The sequence below is a fragment of the Myxine glutinosa genome, chromosome 5, assembly GCF_964187855.1.
Source record: "Myxine glutinosa chromosome 5, kmMyxGlut1.1, whole genome shotgun sequence".
Lineage (NCBI taxonomy): Eukaryota > Metazoa > Chordata > Myxini > Myxiniformes > Myxinidae > Myxine > Myxine glutinosa.
Window position 1 is genome coordinate 154217147 of NC_136265.1, and position 16087 is coordinate 154233233.

The 16087-nt window shown below is 44.2% G+C and overlaps 2 protein-coding genes across 7 annotated transcripts in view; both read right to left on the reverse strand.

Annotated features, from left to right (window-relative positions):
* LOC137416859 (phosphofurin acidic cluster sorting protein 2) overlaps positions 1 to 16087 on the reverse strand; it is a 984123-nt gene that overhangs the window by 548011 nt on the left and 420025 nt on the right. The gene's annotated exons all lie outside the window — the stretch shown is intronic.
* Positions 1 to 16087, reverse strand: part of LOC137426906 (trinucleotide repeat-containing gene 6C protein) — a 183789-nt gene that overhangs the window by 10404 nt on the left and 157298 nt on the right. For all 6 annotated transcript variants that reach the window (XM_068115913.2, XM_068115915.2, XM_068115912.2 and 3 more), the window contains 3 exons: positions 12882 to 13053; positions 11231 to 11350; positions 10796 to 10978 (listed from right to left, as the gene is read on the reverse strand). In XM_068115913.2, coding sequence (XP_067972014.2) covers positions 10796 to 10978; positions 11231 to 11350; positions 12882 to 13053 — 475 coding nt within the window. The remainder of the gene's footprint in view (positions 1 to 10795; positions 10979 to 11230; positions 11351 to 12881; positions 13054 to 16087) is intronic.

Here is a 16087-nt window from a genome sequence, read left to right on the forward strand (position 1 = left end):
GGTATGACAACTGAAGAGGAGATGGGATAAATCTGTGCATGAGAGAGCGCAATTTACTTTGGAAGAATTCCCAGGATGAGTTGATGTTGGAGGCGGTAGAGATGTGAGGCCAGTCCAGATGATTGATGGCTGCTTGAAGACCGTGCCAGTTGGCCTGAGTGAAATGTCAGACTCGTCGACGCTGAGGAGGCTCTCTGAGAATGGCCAGAGAAATGTCCACTTTAAAAAGCATATAGTCAGATGAACCGATTGGAGCAGAAGAAGAACAGTAGACATTTGCAGGGAAGTTTGTCATAACCAAGTCTAGAAGAGAAGTTGCTCCGTTGACTGAGATCCGGGTCGGGAAATTGACAGATTGTGTCAGTCCCAGTTGGTCGCAGAAGTCCTTTGCTGCGGAGCCATGGCTGGTGAGAGAGGTACCCACACTCAGCCAGCTGGCATGATGACAGATGAAATCACCACATATGAGGAAGAGAGAGTTGGGATGGGTAGGTAGAAGTTGGTCCATGTTATCAGACAGCGAGATGTAGATGGAGTCATCACTGTTTGGTGGATGGTACAACACACATATGAACAAAATGTGGGAGCGAAGGGGAAGCCGTAACCAGAGGTACTCCTGGGGTGAGGTGGAGAGAGGGCAGTGCAGGGAGAGTGAGGAAGAGAGTTTTTGATAAAGATAGCAATCACACCTCCAGGACGAGGCTCAGGTCTATCATACCTGAGGAGGGAGTAACCAGGGAGAGATATTAAGGAATCAGAGACATCTTGCAGGAGGACGTTTCTGTTAAGCAGATTAAGTCTGGTTTGTCAGAAGCAACCTGCATGGAGAGATCAATCAGGTTTGAGCGAAGGCCCCGGATGTTTGAGGTCCATACCGTTAAGGAAGAGGAAGGGGGAGCATCGGATACAGGACAGGGGAGGGGAGGGGTAGGGTAAGATGAGGAAGAGGAGGAGGTAGGGAGAGCTGTTGATAGTGTGTCAGAGATTTCAGAAGAGCTAGGAGAAAGGGAAGAATGAGGAGGACAAAAGGTTTGATGGTGATTGGATGAGGCACAGTGAGATGTTGTTTGAGGAGTGGCAGAGTGAAGAAGAAGGTTGGAGGAGATGGAGGTGAGAGTTGGAAGGGAGAGGAAGTGGGGAGGAAGCTTTGAGGAGGAGGGGTGAGAGGTGTGAATTGGAGAAAAAAAATTTGAAGGGGAAGGGTGAGGGGGGAGTTTAGGAGGGGAGGGGCAAGGGGGAGATTTGAAAGGGATGGGTGAGGTGGGAGTTTAGGAGGGGAGGGGTGAGTTTGGATTTTAGAAAGTGTTGGACGATTCATGGAAAACGAACATTCATTGCAAAATGAGTTACTTGTGATTTTCGAGTCAGAGATCCGTTTGAAAACGTTGGAGGAGGGGTGGAATGTATGTGAGTTTAGGGAATGTAGGAAGGAGGAACTGTAAGAGATTTAATTTTTATTTGAAATGAAGAGCTTAAGTGAGCAAATCGAAAACACCCTTTGAAAGAAGAAGAAGAAAAGTAGGTAGTCTAGTAGGAAGACTAGGTCCCCCTGCACCCCCCGGAGATATACTTCTAATCAGTGTTTCTAGATTGGAAAAAATGTGTAGAAAATGACTAGCTATGGCCCCAAGCTGAAAAAATGTCCCACATACCATTTTTATGCAAATTACTGCTGCAAATTTTATGCAAAATTATGCAAATTTTATGCAAATTTTTGATGAGGAGTAGAGTTGAGGGGTCTTTGAGGGCTTCATCGAGGTGCTCTCGGTTGCAAGACTGGGTCATTCTGAGAAGCACAGCAGGGTCAGAGATCATGATGTTCTCCTCCTCAGTGAATCTCTCCATCAACAGCCTCTCCATTGCCTCACACACTGTTTTGAGGCAAAAGAGGGACTTTGCGTAGGCCTTTCCACTGAGAACACCTTTGAGAGATCCACTTGTTACTAGTTGTGCCTCAAAGAGAATCTCTGCATATCCAGAACCACGCATCTTGTGTCCAGTGAGCATCCCGATGTAGTTCATGGATGTGTGGAAGGGTCCAATCGTTACTACATGACTAGCAAATTCATTTGGCCAGCGCCAGATGATGGGAAGGGCTTTCATGCAGACACCCAGATCAAATGTATTCAGGACCCATCTCTGACCCACCTCAGCAGTTGCTGCCTCGGAACGCTTCAGTAGCTCACGAACAACTGCGTTGTCTGTGATCGGTTGGTGGATAGGCGTGCAGTAGTCGACTGTTGATTTGCTGGGTGGGGGAGAACCAGTTGCAGAGGTGAAACCCCCTAGCCCAGGCACAGGCTGCAGGCCATTGCCATGCCATGCAGGCACCAGGCACCGACCGATCACAGACAACGCAGTTGTTCGTGAGCTACTGAAGCGTTCCGAGGCAGCAACTGCTGAGGTGGGTCAGAGATGGGTCCTGAATACATTTGATCTGGGTGTCTGCATGAAAGCCCTTCCCATCATCTGGCGCTGGCCAAATGAATTTGCTAGTCATGTAGTAACGATTGGACCCTTCCACACATCCATGAACTACATCGGGATGCTCACTGGACACAAGATGCGTGGTTCTGGATATGCAGAGATTCTCTTTGAGGCACAACTAGTAACAAGTGGATCTCTCAAAGGTGTTCTCAGTGGAAAGGCCTACGCAAAGTCCCTCTTTTGCCTCAAAACAGTGTGTGAGGCAATGGAGAGGCTGTTGATGGAGAGATTCACTGAGGAGGAGAACATCATGATCTCTGACCCTGCTGTGCTTCTCAGAATGACCCAGTCTTGCAACCGAGAGCACCTCGATGAAGCCCTCAAAGACCCCTCAACTCTACTCCTCATCAAAAATTTGCATAAAATTTGCATAATTTTGCATAAAATTTGCAGCAGTAATTTGCATAAAAATGGTATGTGGGACATTTTTTCAGCTTGGGGCCATAGCTAGTCATTTTCTACACATTTTTTCCAATCTAGAAACACTGATTAGAAGTATATCTCCGGGGGGTGCAGGGGGACCTAGTCTTCCTACTAGACTAAAGTGTGTTTTAATATACAACAGAATACAACACTTCAGGGGAAAGTTTCAACATTTTAAAACTAAACCATGAAAACTATCTGGGGAAATTCTCTAAATGAGGGCATGAAGGATTCCTAAGGGGGATTAATGATTCCAGCACAGTTTCAGAAGCAGGAACAGAAGAATAGTATTTGACAGCCAGGAGAGCAGAGAACGAAGGAACAGGGAGGTGTATAAGCAAATGTGTTAGTACGGGAGGAGAGGCCGACTTATTAAATTCTTCGTTAATATATTTTTAGAAGGTTAGGTGAAAGTGGATCAGAGGAAGGAGAAAGTTGAAGGAGTATGGTGAAAAATAGAATTGGAAAGGTGTCGTTTGGCTGGAGAGGATTGAGTTATGAAGGAAGGAGAGAGGGGAACCAACACACACAAAAAAACAAAAAATCGGGTGGGGTGTAACATGTGGTCGAAGAACTAACTTACACAAACAAAGAAAGAATTTTTTTTTTTTTTAAATTAAGACTTTAAACAAAGGGTAAGATGTTCGGGGAAGTATTGGGTGAAAAGAAAGACTGGAAAAAAACAGTGAGAGCACGAAAGTAAATGGACCACAAACGACCGCCGAGAGGAGACAACAAAGCCTCGAGGGACGAGGCCTGAAAAACGCGGCAGGAAACAACGATTATATACAGGCATGCACGATCCACACTGAGATCTTCCCAGAAACACACAGTGGGCACTCACTCCGCAAAATAAAAATACAATTTTGACAAAAATACAAACGGGAACAAAGACAACTTTGACAGCATGGAGAGCTTGGAAAACACAGCCTTGCTGGCAATTTCGATGAAACTTGACCACAACCTTCACCACTCGTGCTGTACCAAAGTTTGTTCACGGCATTAAAAAAAATCTGCCCCTTTGGGGGTCTATGGAGGGGTTGCCCCTCAAACTAGGTATTTGCTTTCTTCTCAGAAACTACATACGCAATTTCGATGAGCTATACAGGGTTGGGGGTGGGAGGGTGTGGGGCCAAAAATAGGAATTTTTTTCTTTGTTTGTTTAAAGTCTTATGATTATGTGAGTATGATTCTACATGCTGCCCTGTCTTCCAGCAACCATTGCAATTGGTTTTTTTAACCTGTAGTCAGTGCAGTATACTATTTATTCTACCAGGTGAGCGCCAGGGGTATTGCCCCTATGTTTCTGTCATCAACTGCAGTTGTTTTCCTTGGCCGACCTGGCCGCTGTCTGTTGCTAAGTATACTAGTGGTTTCAAGATATTCCAAATTCTTGTATTTGCTGTGCCCAAATTTTGTGGTATGTTTCTTATTGAATTCTTCTGTTCTTTCAGCTTCCAAATTGCTTGCTTTTCTTTTGTAGACAGTTCTCTGGTCTTCATGTTGATTTATGCCTTCTGACTCCCAAGGCAAAAGCAAAGGCTAAAACCAAGACTAGACATTCACACCTCTTTTATGTGTGAACAATCAATGCCATAAGAAACACCTGAGCAACAATAAACACCTGTCAGTCATCTGCTCCAATACTTATGCTTCTGAACATAAAAAGTTATATTGTTCTACAATGGTAAAACATAGACACATAGGAATACCACGAAATAAAAGCTGTCCTCCTGTACTCTTGGCTCATATTATTATTTTTTGTATTCAAGATTGAGGCTCGTGAAAGAGCTAACATAAATCACACAAAAAAACAAACGGACACATAAAACATATAATAAGGGGAGCGGTAGACAAGATGGGGAGAGAGGGGGAGGCACACAAACACAACATTTGAGAGCAGGGACATCGGGAGATCTGTGGGAGAGGGAGGGCTTGGGGGGAGGAGGCGTGTGAAGGGGGTTGGGGGGGGGGTGGGAGAAGTATAAAACACTTGGACACTGCAAGGACTTCCAGGAAAGAAGTTGGTATTTCAAAAAAGTGGATCTGGGGTAAATTAGCGGGGGTATAAAAGATCAAGGTTTTGGATGGGGGAAGATAAGAGATGGTGGTGAACAGCTGTTTTAAAGACCTGGAGGGAGGAGTGGGATTGAAGAGAGTGAGGGAGTTTGTTCCAGAGGTGGGAGAAAAGAGGAATGAAGGAGTGAAGGTGAGCAGAGAGCCTTGATTTTGGCAGTTTAACCATAAGAGGGTTGCTGGCAGATCTTGTGCAACCTGCAGGAATATTTAGGGGACAGAGCACAGAGAGAGCTGGGGGAGCAAGGCCGGAGAGAAGTCGGTAGAAGACAGAAAGCCCACCAACCTGCCTGCGGTGAGTGAGTGAAAGGCTCTTGGCATTAGCTTCATCGTGGGAGATTCCAATAATTCTGAAAGCTTTGGTTTCAACAGTGTGAAGCCGAGCTAGGTGTGAGGCAGGAGCACCAGCCCAGAGGGGAAAGCAGTATTCCATTGAGCTGCGGATGAAAGCCTTGTATGTGGTGAGGAGCTCAGGTGTGCCAAGGAAGGACTTCGCACGATGGAGGATGCCCAGTCGGCGACTGGCTTTGGAGGCCAGCTTGGAAATGTGGTGTTCCCAGGAAAGATCATGGCAGGTAGTGAGACCCAAAATTCATCATCTTATTATTATCTTTTTATCTTATGATCTCAAATCCAGATTACTTGAGTATATAGCAATAATAACAAATTTGACTTCACTGTTCCAATACTTATGGAGGGCACTCTATATAATAGAGCAAGTGTATAGTATGTATGTATGTATGTATGTATGTGTGTATGTATGTATGTATGTATGTATATGTATGTATATGTATATTGATATATGTATATTGATGTATGTATATACATGTATGTATATGTATATGTATATTGTCGTGCGAATACCCTCCAGTTAATACCAGGGCTCGCGAATGACCAAACGGCTTTAATTGAGGGGACGACCAAATCGGATTCGGCTATGAAGCGCGGGAGGAAGAAGTGAAGAGGAAGAGGCGGAAGCGCTTACCTATAGCGATCCAACCGCAGCTCCGATCCTGCAGGGGAATTAACTCAACGAACACAAGATTTTGAATGGAAAGGGAAAATAATGCAAGGGTTTATTTTACAAGAGATAGCGGGACAGGAAAATACGCGCCGGTAATAAAATGTCCTAAATCGGGATCCCGCACACCTCACCTCAGAAACAAGACAAAGGAAAATTAATTACAAAAATAACTGTCCGTCGTGTAATGGTTCGTGGGTGCGAGCTTATCTGTCTGCAGTCTTGTCCACCGTCCAACGCGGCTCCAAGCTCCGGCGCGAGGAAGCCCTCCGTCCGCTTCGCCCACGCTCTGCTCCGCCAGGCCCGAGCGACCCGCCCCACTCCAGGCTCCTCGTCGACCGCCCACGAGGTCCGTTCGCTCCACGGCACGCCTCGCTCCAGCATCAAAAGCAACTGGGCTAGCGATCTCCCCGCGAAGCCGATCTCCAACACGAGGCCGATCTCCGCCACGAGGCACAACGAGAGCCAGGAATGGAGAGTGAAGAGCGAAAGACCAGCAGGACTCAATACGCAGAGCGAAGCGTTGCGTCCAGAATCCCGCCAGCGAGTCCTTTTGTAACTTGGCATGTGACGTCAGTTTTGGCGTGCCACCAACCAGAGCCTCGTAGCTTCCCGCCGTCTGCCGAACCTCCTCGCGCCTTCTGCGCTGATTCGCTCAAGGTTCGCGCCTTCCACGCCAACCAATCACAGTCCTCCTGGGCGTGGTTCCCAGCCTGCCCGGTGTTTGACGCCCACGCCGGTGTTGTACGTGGCCGTTGCCTGTTCGTCTTCCACAGTCTTTGTAAGGGAAGGGAATTTAATTACTGTTGCGCACTAAGGACCTATCTAAGTGTTTATATGAGTGCGTTGCCATAAGGGACACAGGTTTGACGACAGAAGGGACGACGAACAAAGGAATCTTATCCATAATCCCTGCACTATTTAGCACGCCCTGCTTCCTCGTAGCGGGGACACCAATACAGCTTATACCGACAAACCGGACTAAAAACACAGAACTTATTACAGGTAGATTCCCTATCGCGATAGTCAGATACCTACCAATACAGATCTATCTGGCTCTAGATATTCCTCTACCCAAATTCATAACAATATGTATATGTATATGTATAATGATGTATATGTATGTGTTTATGTATGTACATTGATGTATGTACATTGATGTATGTATATTTATGTATGTACATGTATATTTATGAATGTATGTACAGTCATGGGCAAAAGTATTGGCACCCTAGCCAATAGGGTTATTGTAAATAAATATTGGCACAACATTTTTTCAAATAACTCACAATTTTCTCTAAAAATAAGTTGAAATTGACAAAATTACTTGGTCTCCACAATTCTTTATTTCACTGTTAATATTACAGAACCTTTGTTTTTGATTCAGAACTTAATATATCCTTTTGAATGAATGAATGATCGTTTTAAGGCCATTTTCCCCGCTGGAGCGGGGGTTAGCCTTGCGGGCCCCATGACAACCATGGTTCCCTGTGTGAGGCAATGTTTTTATGGCCGGATGCCCTTCCTGACGCCAACCCTTGGTCGCCTCTTACGATGCGCAGGGATACGGTGTACCTATTCTAAATCGGGGTACACACCGTGATCATTCATCCCAGCAAGCTGGTACTCAATTTGCCGACCTCAGAAGGATGACAGGCTGAGTCAACCCCCCTGGCGTTAATTCAGCGATCGATCGGGATTCGAACCCAGGATCTCCTTTTAAATCAGAAAATAAAAAGAAATTGCGTTGGCAATAGTATTGACCCCCTAGACTTAATATTTGGTAGTACAGCCTTTGGACAAAATAACTGCAGTCAAGCGCTTCCTATAGCCATGAATGAGCTTCCAGCACCTCTCTACTGGGAGTTTGGCCCACTCTTCTTGTGCAAACTGCTCCAGTTCTCCCAGATTTGAAGGGTGCCTTCTCCCAACTGCTGTTTTCAGATCTCCCCACAGGTATTCAATGGGATTTATATCTGGACTCATTGCTGGCCACTTCAGAACAGTCCAGCTTTTTGGTGCTTTTTGATGCTTTTTGAAGTGTGTTTGGGGTCATTGTCCTGCTGCAAGACCCATGACCTTCGACGGAGACCCAGCTTTCTGACACGGGGTTGAACATTGCACTCCAAAATGCCTTGGTAATCTCATGATTTTATGATGCCATGCACACATTCAAGATACCCAGTGCCAGAGGCAGCACAGCAACCTCAAAGCATCACTGAACCTCCTCCATATTTGACTGTAGGGAAGGTGTTCTTTTCTTTGAAGGCTTCATTTTGTTTTCTGTAAACATAGAGATGATTTGCTTTACCAAAAAGCTCTAATTTGGTCTCATCTGTCCACAGAAAGATTTTGGCTTGTTCAGGTGTGTTTTGGAAAACTCCAGTTGGGCTTTCTTATGTCTCTCCATGGGTTGACAGCAGTGGGTCCTCCTGGATCTCCTACCATAGAACCCCCTTTCATTGAGTTGGCGATGGATGGTGCGAGTTGAAACTGTCATACCTTGTGTCAGAATAACAGTTTTAATCTGTTTGACAGTCGATCTAGGTGCTTTCTCCACCATTTGAACAGTCCTTCGCTGCAATATTCAATCAGGTTTTATCTTGCAGCCACATCCAGGAAGGTTAGCTACAGTGCCATAGGCCTTAAACTTCCTGATAACATTGTGTACGGTGGACACAGGAACATCAAGATCTCTGGAGATGGCCTTGTAGCCTTGAGATTGTCTATGCTTGGCTACAATCTTGTGTCTGACCTCCTCAGACAATTCTCTGGTTTTCTTTCTTTTCTCCATGCTCATTGCAGACACACACTGACACAAAACAGAGAATGACTCCTTTTCTCGATTCAAACTGGTTGAATGAGTGATTTTTATATTGCAGGCACCTGCAACTCATCATAGGCGAGTTCAATTCCAAAGTAAAGGTGAATCACCTACTTGAAATGTAATTATTTTTTAACAACCTCTAAAAGGTGCCAATAATATTGTGCGGGCCATTTTAGGATTTATGTGTGGAGTAAGCTAAGATTTAGTAATTTTTTCAGCTTTCTGCAAAAGGACAGCTTTTCTGCTGTTCCACTGAAACCAAAGAAATACATATGTGGATACCAAAATGTTTTTTCATTTCAACAATTTTCTGGAAGAAATGGTGCATTATTTGAAAAAAATGCAAGGTTGCCTATATTTTTGGCCACGACTGTATGTATGTATGTATGTATATATGTATGCATGTATGTACATACAGTGCATTCAGAAAGTATTCAGACCCCTTCACTTTTTTCACATTTTGTTATGTTGCAGCCTTATGCTGAAATCGTTTAAATTCATTTTTTCCCTCATCAATCTACACTCAATACCCCATAATGACAAAGAGAAAGCAGGATTTTAGAAAGTTTTGCAAATTTATTAAAAATAAAAAACTGAAATGTCACATTGACATAAGTATTCATACCCTTTGTTATGACACTTGAAATTTATCTCAGGTGCCTCCCATTTCTCTTGATCATCTTTGAGATGTTTCTACACCTTGATTGGAGTCCACCTGTGGTAAATTCAATTGATTGGACATGATTTGGAAAGGCACACACCTGTCTATATAAGGTCTCACAGCTGACAATGCATATCAGAGCAAAAAGCAAGCCATGAGGTCGAAGGAACTGCCTGCAGAGCTCAGAGACAGGATTGTGTTGAGGCACAGATTTGGGGAAGCCTACAAAAACATTTCTGCTGCATTGAAGGTTCCCAAGAGCACAGTGGCCTCCATAATTCTTAAATGGAAGAAGTTTGGAATAACCAGGACTCTTCCTAGAGCTGGCCGCCCGGCCAAACTGAGCAATCGGGGGAGAAGGGCCTTGGTAAGAGAGGTGACCAAGAACCCGATGGTCACTCTGGCTGAGCTCCAGAGATCCTGTGTGGAGATGGGAGAAACTTCCAGAAGGACAACCATCACTGCAGCACTCCACCGATCTGGGCTTCATGGCAGAGTGTCCAGACGGAAACCTCTCCTCAGTGAAAGACACATGAAAGCCCGCTTGGAGTTTGCAAAAAACACCTAAAGGACTCTCAGACTGTGAGAAACAAGATTCTATGGGCTTTCATGTGCGAGGGGAGATGAAAGTATAACAAGCTGCGAGGGGAAATGACACGATTTTATCTGTGCAAGTGGTACAGTACAAGTGGTTTATTGACCCCTGCTGGAGAAAGGGGGGATTACCAGCCACAGCACAAAATAAATTTGCCCAGTCTGCTCCTGAGGTGGGTGTTTCTAGTCAATTAAATCAGTAACCAATTTAGAAACAATTGATACAGAAAAAATATCCACTGAGTAGTGAAGATTTGGTATGTATGCTTTGTCAGTTCTCATTTGAATATATCTTGAGGGAGCTCTTATAGGAGGACCCATGGGAATTACATGCTGATATTTTGTGGATATAATCGCAAAATGCAACGGACAAGCATTTTATTTTTTGGATTCCAAAAGTACCACAAAAAAGCATCACAATGTGTAAAAGCCAATTATAAATATTAATGCAAAAATGAAAAGGCAAAATAAAGAACAAATCAGTGTGGGAAGAAGCTTGTGATACTAAAACGTTGACAAATTAAAATGGGCATCACCATAAAATAGAGATGAGGACGTACAAACCTTTTTGTGGTTATATGTTGTACAAAGCAAAGTATTTTAGCACAAATATCTTTTTACACCAATATTTAAATTACAAACTGCAACTGCCTTTTCTTAGGGAGATCAGTCAATCCCAATTAGGTGTGGAAAGAAATTAACTCACCTGGAGGCCAGTTGAGAGATGCTGAACCACTGGAAAGCTTCTCAGATGAGGATGACTTGCTCGACGACCATCCATTGGTTAGAGGCAGTGTTGGACTCACCAGTGATTCTCCACCAGGAAGGACCGGATAATGGTGAAATGGATCGTCCAAGGAAAGCTTGCCCAGTCCTGCCACCAAACTCCCTGAATAAACAAAATACCCACATATTTTTTACCTCCTGACAACAAAAACTTGGTATTCCTAGAAGTTCAAATTGAAGACTACATTTTCTTCTCTTTCCAAATGCTATTCCAGTCCCAGATATTTATGGTTTGGGAGAGGTCTGCTTTAGGTGCTCCCAGTATCTGAATGAAAAATTAAAGTTAAAACGTTTTACCAAAAGAATACTGTTAACGACATCAACAATGACCTCAAATCAAAGACACAGGACTTACCATGGCTATGATCCACAGCTAGGCCATCCGCATTGGGCCCTAGAGTCCACTGGGTGAGACGGGATTGCCCTTTGTCCTGTATTTCTGGCCCATGACAATCAGCGACCCCATCTGCGAGGCCTACATGGAGACATAAAAGGAACAGCCCGAGGGATGCAAGCATTAAAGAAAATGAATGAATGAATGAAAGAACAAGCAATCCCACTTTTAAAATGTGCTGCAGACAAAGCACCCAGAACGCATATGGCAATGCTTGGGAAAACAACTACACTTTCATTGCCTTTTCCCAAGTTACAGGATTCTGTTTTTCCATTCTTTCTCTGCTCTGTAGCTCATACTATTCATGATACTAACACGAAATGTTTCAAAAAGCAGACAGAAGCAAAATTGATGGGTAACTTCAACTTCAAAGAAATAACCTTGATAAGAAACTCGTTCCTCTGATTCAAGGGCCCAACAGCAGAAGCACATTAATGGCAATGAAGAGGAACTGCTGCCAATTGGTGACAGCAATTTTCATTTTATTTATTGCAAAATGTCATCATCATAAATGACTTGGGCAATTGCAGTCCGTTTTAATTAATTAGGAGATACATTTTAGTTGATAGTAGCTCTGGCTAATGGTGGAATGTCTCAGCCAGGATACGAAATAAGCAGACGGTAAATATCAAACATAGGGGCAATACCCCTGACACTCACCTGGTGGAATAAACAGTATACTACACTGACTAATGGTATTTTGAACCAATTTAAATGGTTTCTAGAAGACAGGGCAGCATGTAGAATCATACTAACAATCATAAGACTATAAACAAAAAACCCAAAAATACCTATTTTGGGGAGCACCCCCCCCCCCCGCCCCCCCCCCCCCCCCCCCAGCCCCGTATACATCCTCAGACCCCAACTTTTCTAATGCTTTGAACAAACATTGGTACATCATGGGTGATTAAGGTTGTGGTCAAGTTTCATCGAAATTGTGTGTGTAGTTTCATAGAAGAGAGCAAATATCTATTTTGGGGGGCAACCCCCCAGTAGACCCCTCACGGCCCGATTTTTTTTTTATGCCGTGAACAAACTTTGGTACAACACGGGTGATTAAGGTTGTGGTCGTTTCATCAGGATTGCATGTGTAGTTTCTGAGAAAAAAGCAAATACCTATTGTAGGGGGCAACCCCCCCTCCCCCCCCCCCCCCCCCGTGCACTCCCCTCAGGGCCTGATTTTTTTTTTAATGCTGTGAACAAACTTGGGGGCATCACGGGTGCTGAAGGTTGTGGTCAAGTTTCATCGAAATCGTTTGTGTAGTTTCAGAGAAAAAGGCAAATTCCTATTTTGCAGGGTCAAACCTGGATCCACTTTGACCCCCGGTAGACCCCCTTCGACCCCGATTTTTTTTATTGCCGTGAGCAAACTTTAGTCACAACATAACAAATATCATTTGTGGCAAATTTGGTTGCAATCCCATCAGCAGTTTCGGAGAAGAAATTTCAAGTGTTTAAGGACGGACGGCCTGACGGACTGACGACGCGCGTCACATAAGCTCCCCTGAACTTCGTTCCAGGTGAGCTAACAAGGGTAATAACATGCTATACGGCCAGAATTGATAAGCAATACAAATTGTTCCCCCTTCCATACAAGGGAATCTCAACTTACCAGGAGAGTAACATGGGTAGGAGGTTGAATTTTGGGCCTTGCCGGATGGGTCTGTAAAGCCAGGACCAGGGGAAGTGGTGACACTTTTGGGATTACAACCATGGCCCTTTCCAGGCAGGAAAGGAGCAATGCGCTGCTGTTGCTGCTGCAAATTGTTGATTGTTCGAATAATCTGCAGAAATACAATGTAAAATAAAAATAAACACGAGAGAGAGAGAATTGCTTTGCAATATGTGTCCCTACCAAGTTTTAGTTCAATATGTTAGAGGGTAAGGGGAAAAAGTTTGGAAAATTTTGCACCAGTAAACACATCCCTTTATTTGGGTGGTGCATAATGCTGCATTTGGTGTCAAAAATAATACAAATTACCTGATGTAAATGAAGCAAAAACATGTGCACGACTTATGAGCAAATATAATACATCGTGGTTAAATACTTGGGATCACTGCAATTGCACTAGGCCATGGACTAACACCCAGGCCTAAAGCCTGACAATCTGTGCTGCTGTCAAGCCAGATATCCAGCCAATGGGTGTAAACAGTGGGGTGGAGTCAGGGCAGCTGAAAAGTGTGTCACATATAATGTAATATTTAAATAAATAAATTTTTAAAAGTTCAAAAAGGGCATAACTCCGTGAAAAATAGAAAACCACAGGTGGGACGGACAGACGGATGGACAGCAAACCTATAGTGCCATCTGGGTAGGGGACTAATAAATAATTATCATATTATATACAGTGACATTAAAAAGTCTACACCCCTTTAAAAAAATTCACCTTTTGTTGCCTTGTAGCCTGGAATTTAATTGCATTGCATCAAGCTTTTCCACCTTTATTTACACATCGTAACCCACAACTTCAAAGTGAAAAACAATTTCTACAAATTTCAGAATTTTTTTTAAAATACAAAACTGGATTATCGCAGGACATCAAGGAGGTACACGAGTTCTTGCCATGTTCTGCTCAGCACGTTTCCATCCTCCAGTGCACATGTAGCTACGATCCCAAAACAAGGATCGTGCAGGTTTGCCACCTTCTTGTTGTAGACAACATCGTTGACAAACCCCCACAGAAAAAAAATCAAGGGAGGGGTTATGTCTAAGGATCATGGGGTCCTGGTGGTTGGTCTGTCTCGGCCAATCCAGAGACCTGGAAATTTTTCATTCAAGACGGCTTGAACGACTAAGGCCCAATGAGGGTGAGCGCCGTCCTGTTGAAAAATGATATCGGGTTGCAGGTCTTCAATCTGTGGTAAGGCGAATCCTTCCAACATGTTCATGTAAATTGTTAAGGGTCACTGTATCCTCCGCAAAGAGAAACGGTCCCACCAAGCGGTCATGGAAGAGGCCACACCACACATTGACCTTTGGACTTTGGTCGCGTAAGTGTTCAATGACCACGTGGGGGATTTCAGAGCCCAGATCTTTATTTTTTTTATTTTTTTTTGTATACAGGATCGAGGCTCGTGAAAGAGCTAACATTTATCACACAAAAAATCAAACAGACACACAAAGTTAATAACAAGCGTTACGCCTAGGTCCCCCGTCGGGGAAGTGATGTGAGTTGACAAAGTGGAACATGCAGAAAACATGCTATGATATGATATTTCGCTCACAACGGTCAGACATACATGGAGGTGGCCATCTTGGATTTTGACGTGGCGACCCAATTTTCAATAGCGTTCTTCCTTATGCCTAGATACACCCACACACCAGAAGGTACTTCGCTTATTTTTCAAGATATTTCGCTCACAAGGTTCAGACATATATATGGTGGCAGCCGTCCTGGATTTTGACGTGGCGACCCACTTTACAATAGCGGTCTTCCTTATGCCGAGATACACCCACACACCAAATTAGAAGTTGGTACTTCGCTTATCTTTCAAGATATTCTTCTCACAAGATTCAGACATACATGGCGGCGGCCATCTTGGATTTTGACGTGGCGACCCAATTTTAAACAGCGTTCTTCCGTGTGCCTAGATACACCCACACACCAGATTAGAAGTTGGTACTTCGCTTATTTTTCGAGATATTTCGCTCACAAATTTCAGACATATATATGGTGGCGGCCATCTTGGATTTTGACGTGGCGACCCAATTTTCAATAGGCGTTCGTCCTTATGCCGAGATACACCCACACACCAAATTAGAAGTTGGTACTTCGCTTATTTTTCAAGTTATTCATCTCACAAGGTTCAGACATACATGGCGGCGGCCATCTTGGATTTTGACGTGGCGACCCAATTTTCAAAAGCGTTCTTCCTTATGCCTAGATACACCCACACACCAGATTAGAAGTTGGTACTTCGCTTATTTTTCAAGATATGCAGGTTACAATGTTCAGACATACATGGCATCAGCCATACATGGCGGCGGCCATCTTGGATTTTGACGTGGCGACCCAATTTTCAATAGCGTTCGTCCTTATGCCGAGATACACCCACACACCAAATTAGAAGTTGGTACTTCGCTTATTTTTCAAGATATTCATCTCACAAGGTTCAGACATACATGGCGGCGGCCATCTTGTATTTTGACGTGGCGACCCAATTTTCAATAGCGTTCTTCCTTGTGCCTAGATACACCCACACACCAGATTAGAAGTTGGTACTTCGCTTATTTTTCAAGATATGCAGGTTACAAGGTTCAGACATACATGGCGGCGGCCATCTTGGATTTTGACGTGGGTTGCACCCACACACCAAATTCGAATGCGGTCCTTCGCTTACGCATGCACGCACGCCCGCACGGACGGACGGACGGACGGACACACAGACGGAGGGGAAAGCCATAGTCCCCCTTTCGCTCCGCTGAGCGACGGGGGACAATAATAGGAGCGATAGACAAGATGGGGAGAGAAGGGGAAGCACACAAACACAACATTTGAGAGCAGGGACATCGGAGCAGGGACATTGTACCAGTTGAGCTTCCCCGATACGTGAAGGCAAGCTTTGTCTGGGACCATGACCTTAATCAGGTAATCCACTATGCGACTGAGCATTTCCAAGGCAAATGTCTTACATTTGGGCCCATCATTTGGTTTGAATTCCTGCATAATCTGCACCTTATTGGCATAAAACTTCAGTATTTTATGCAAAATCCTGTGTATAATGCAAGACTAGTCCCAGTTCTCTGGATGTGTGTTGGATTGATTTTCTGGGACTTTTTTGAAATGATTCACACACTCATTCAACGTCTCCTGCACT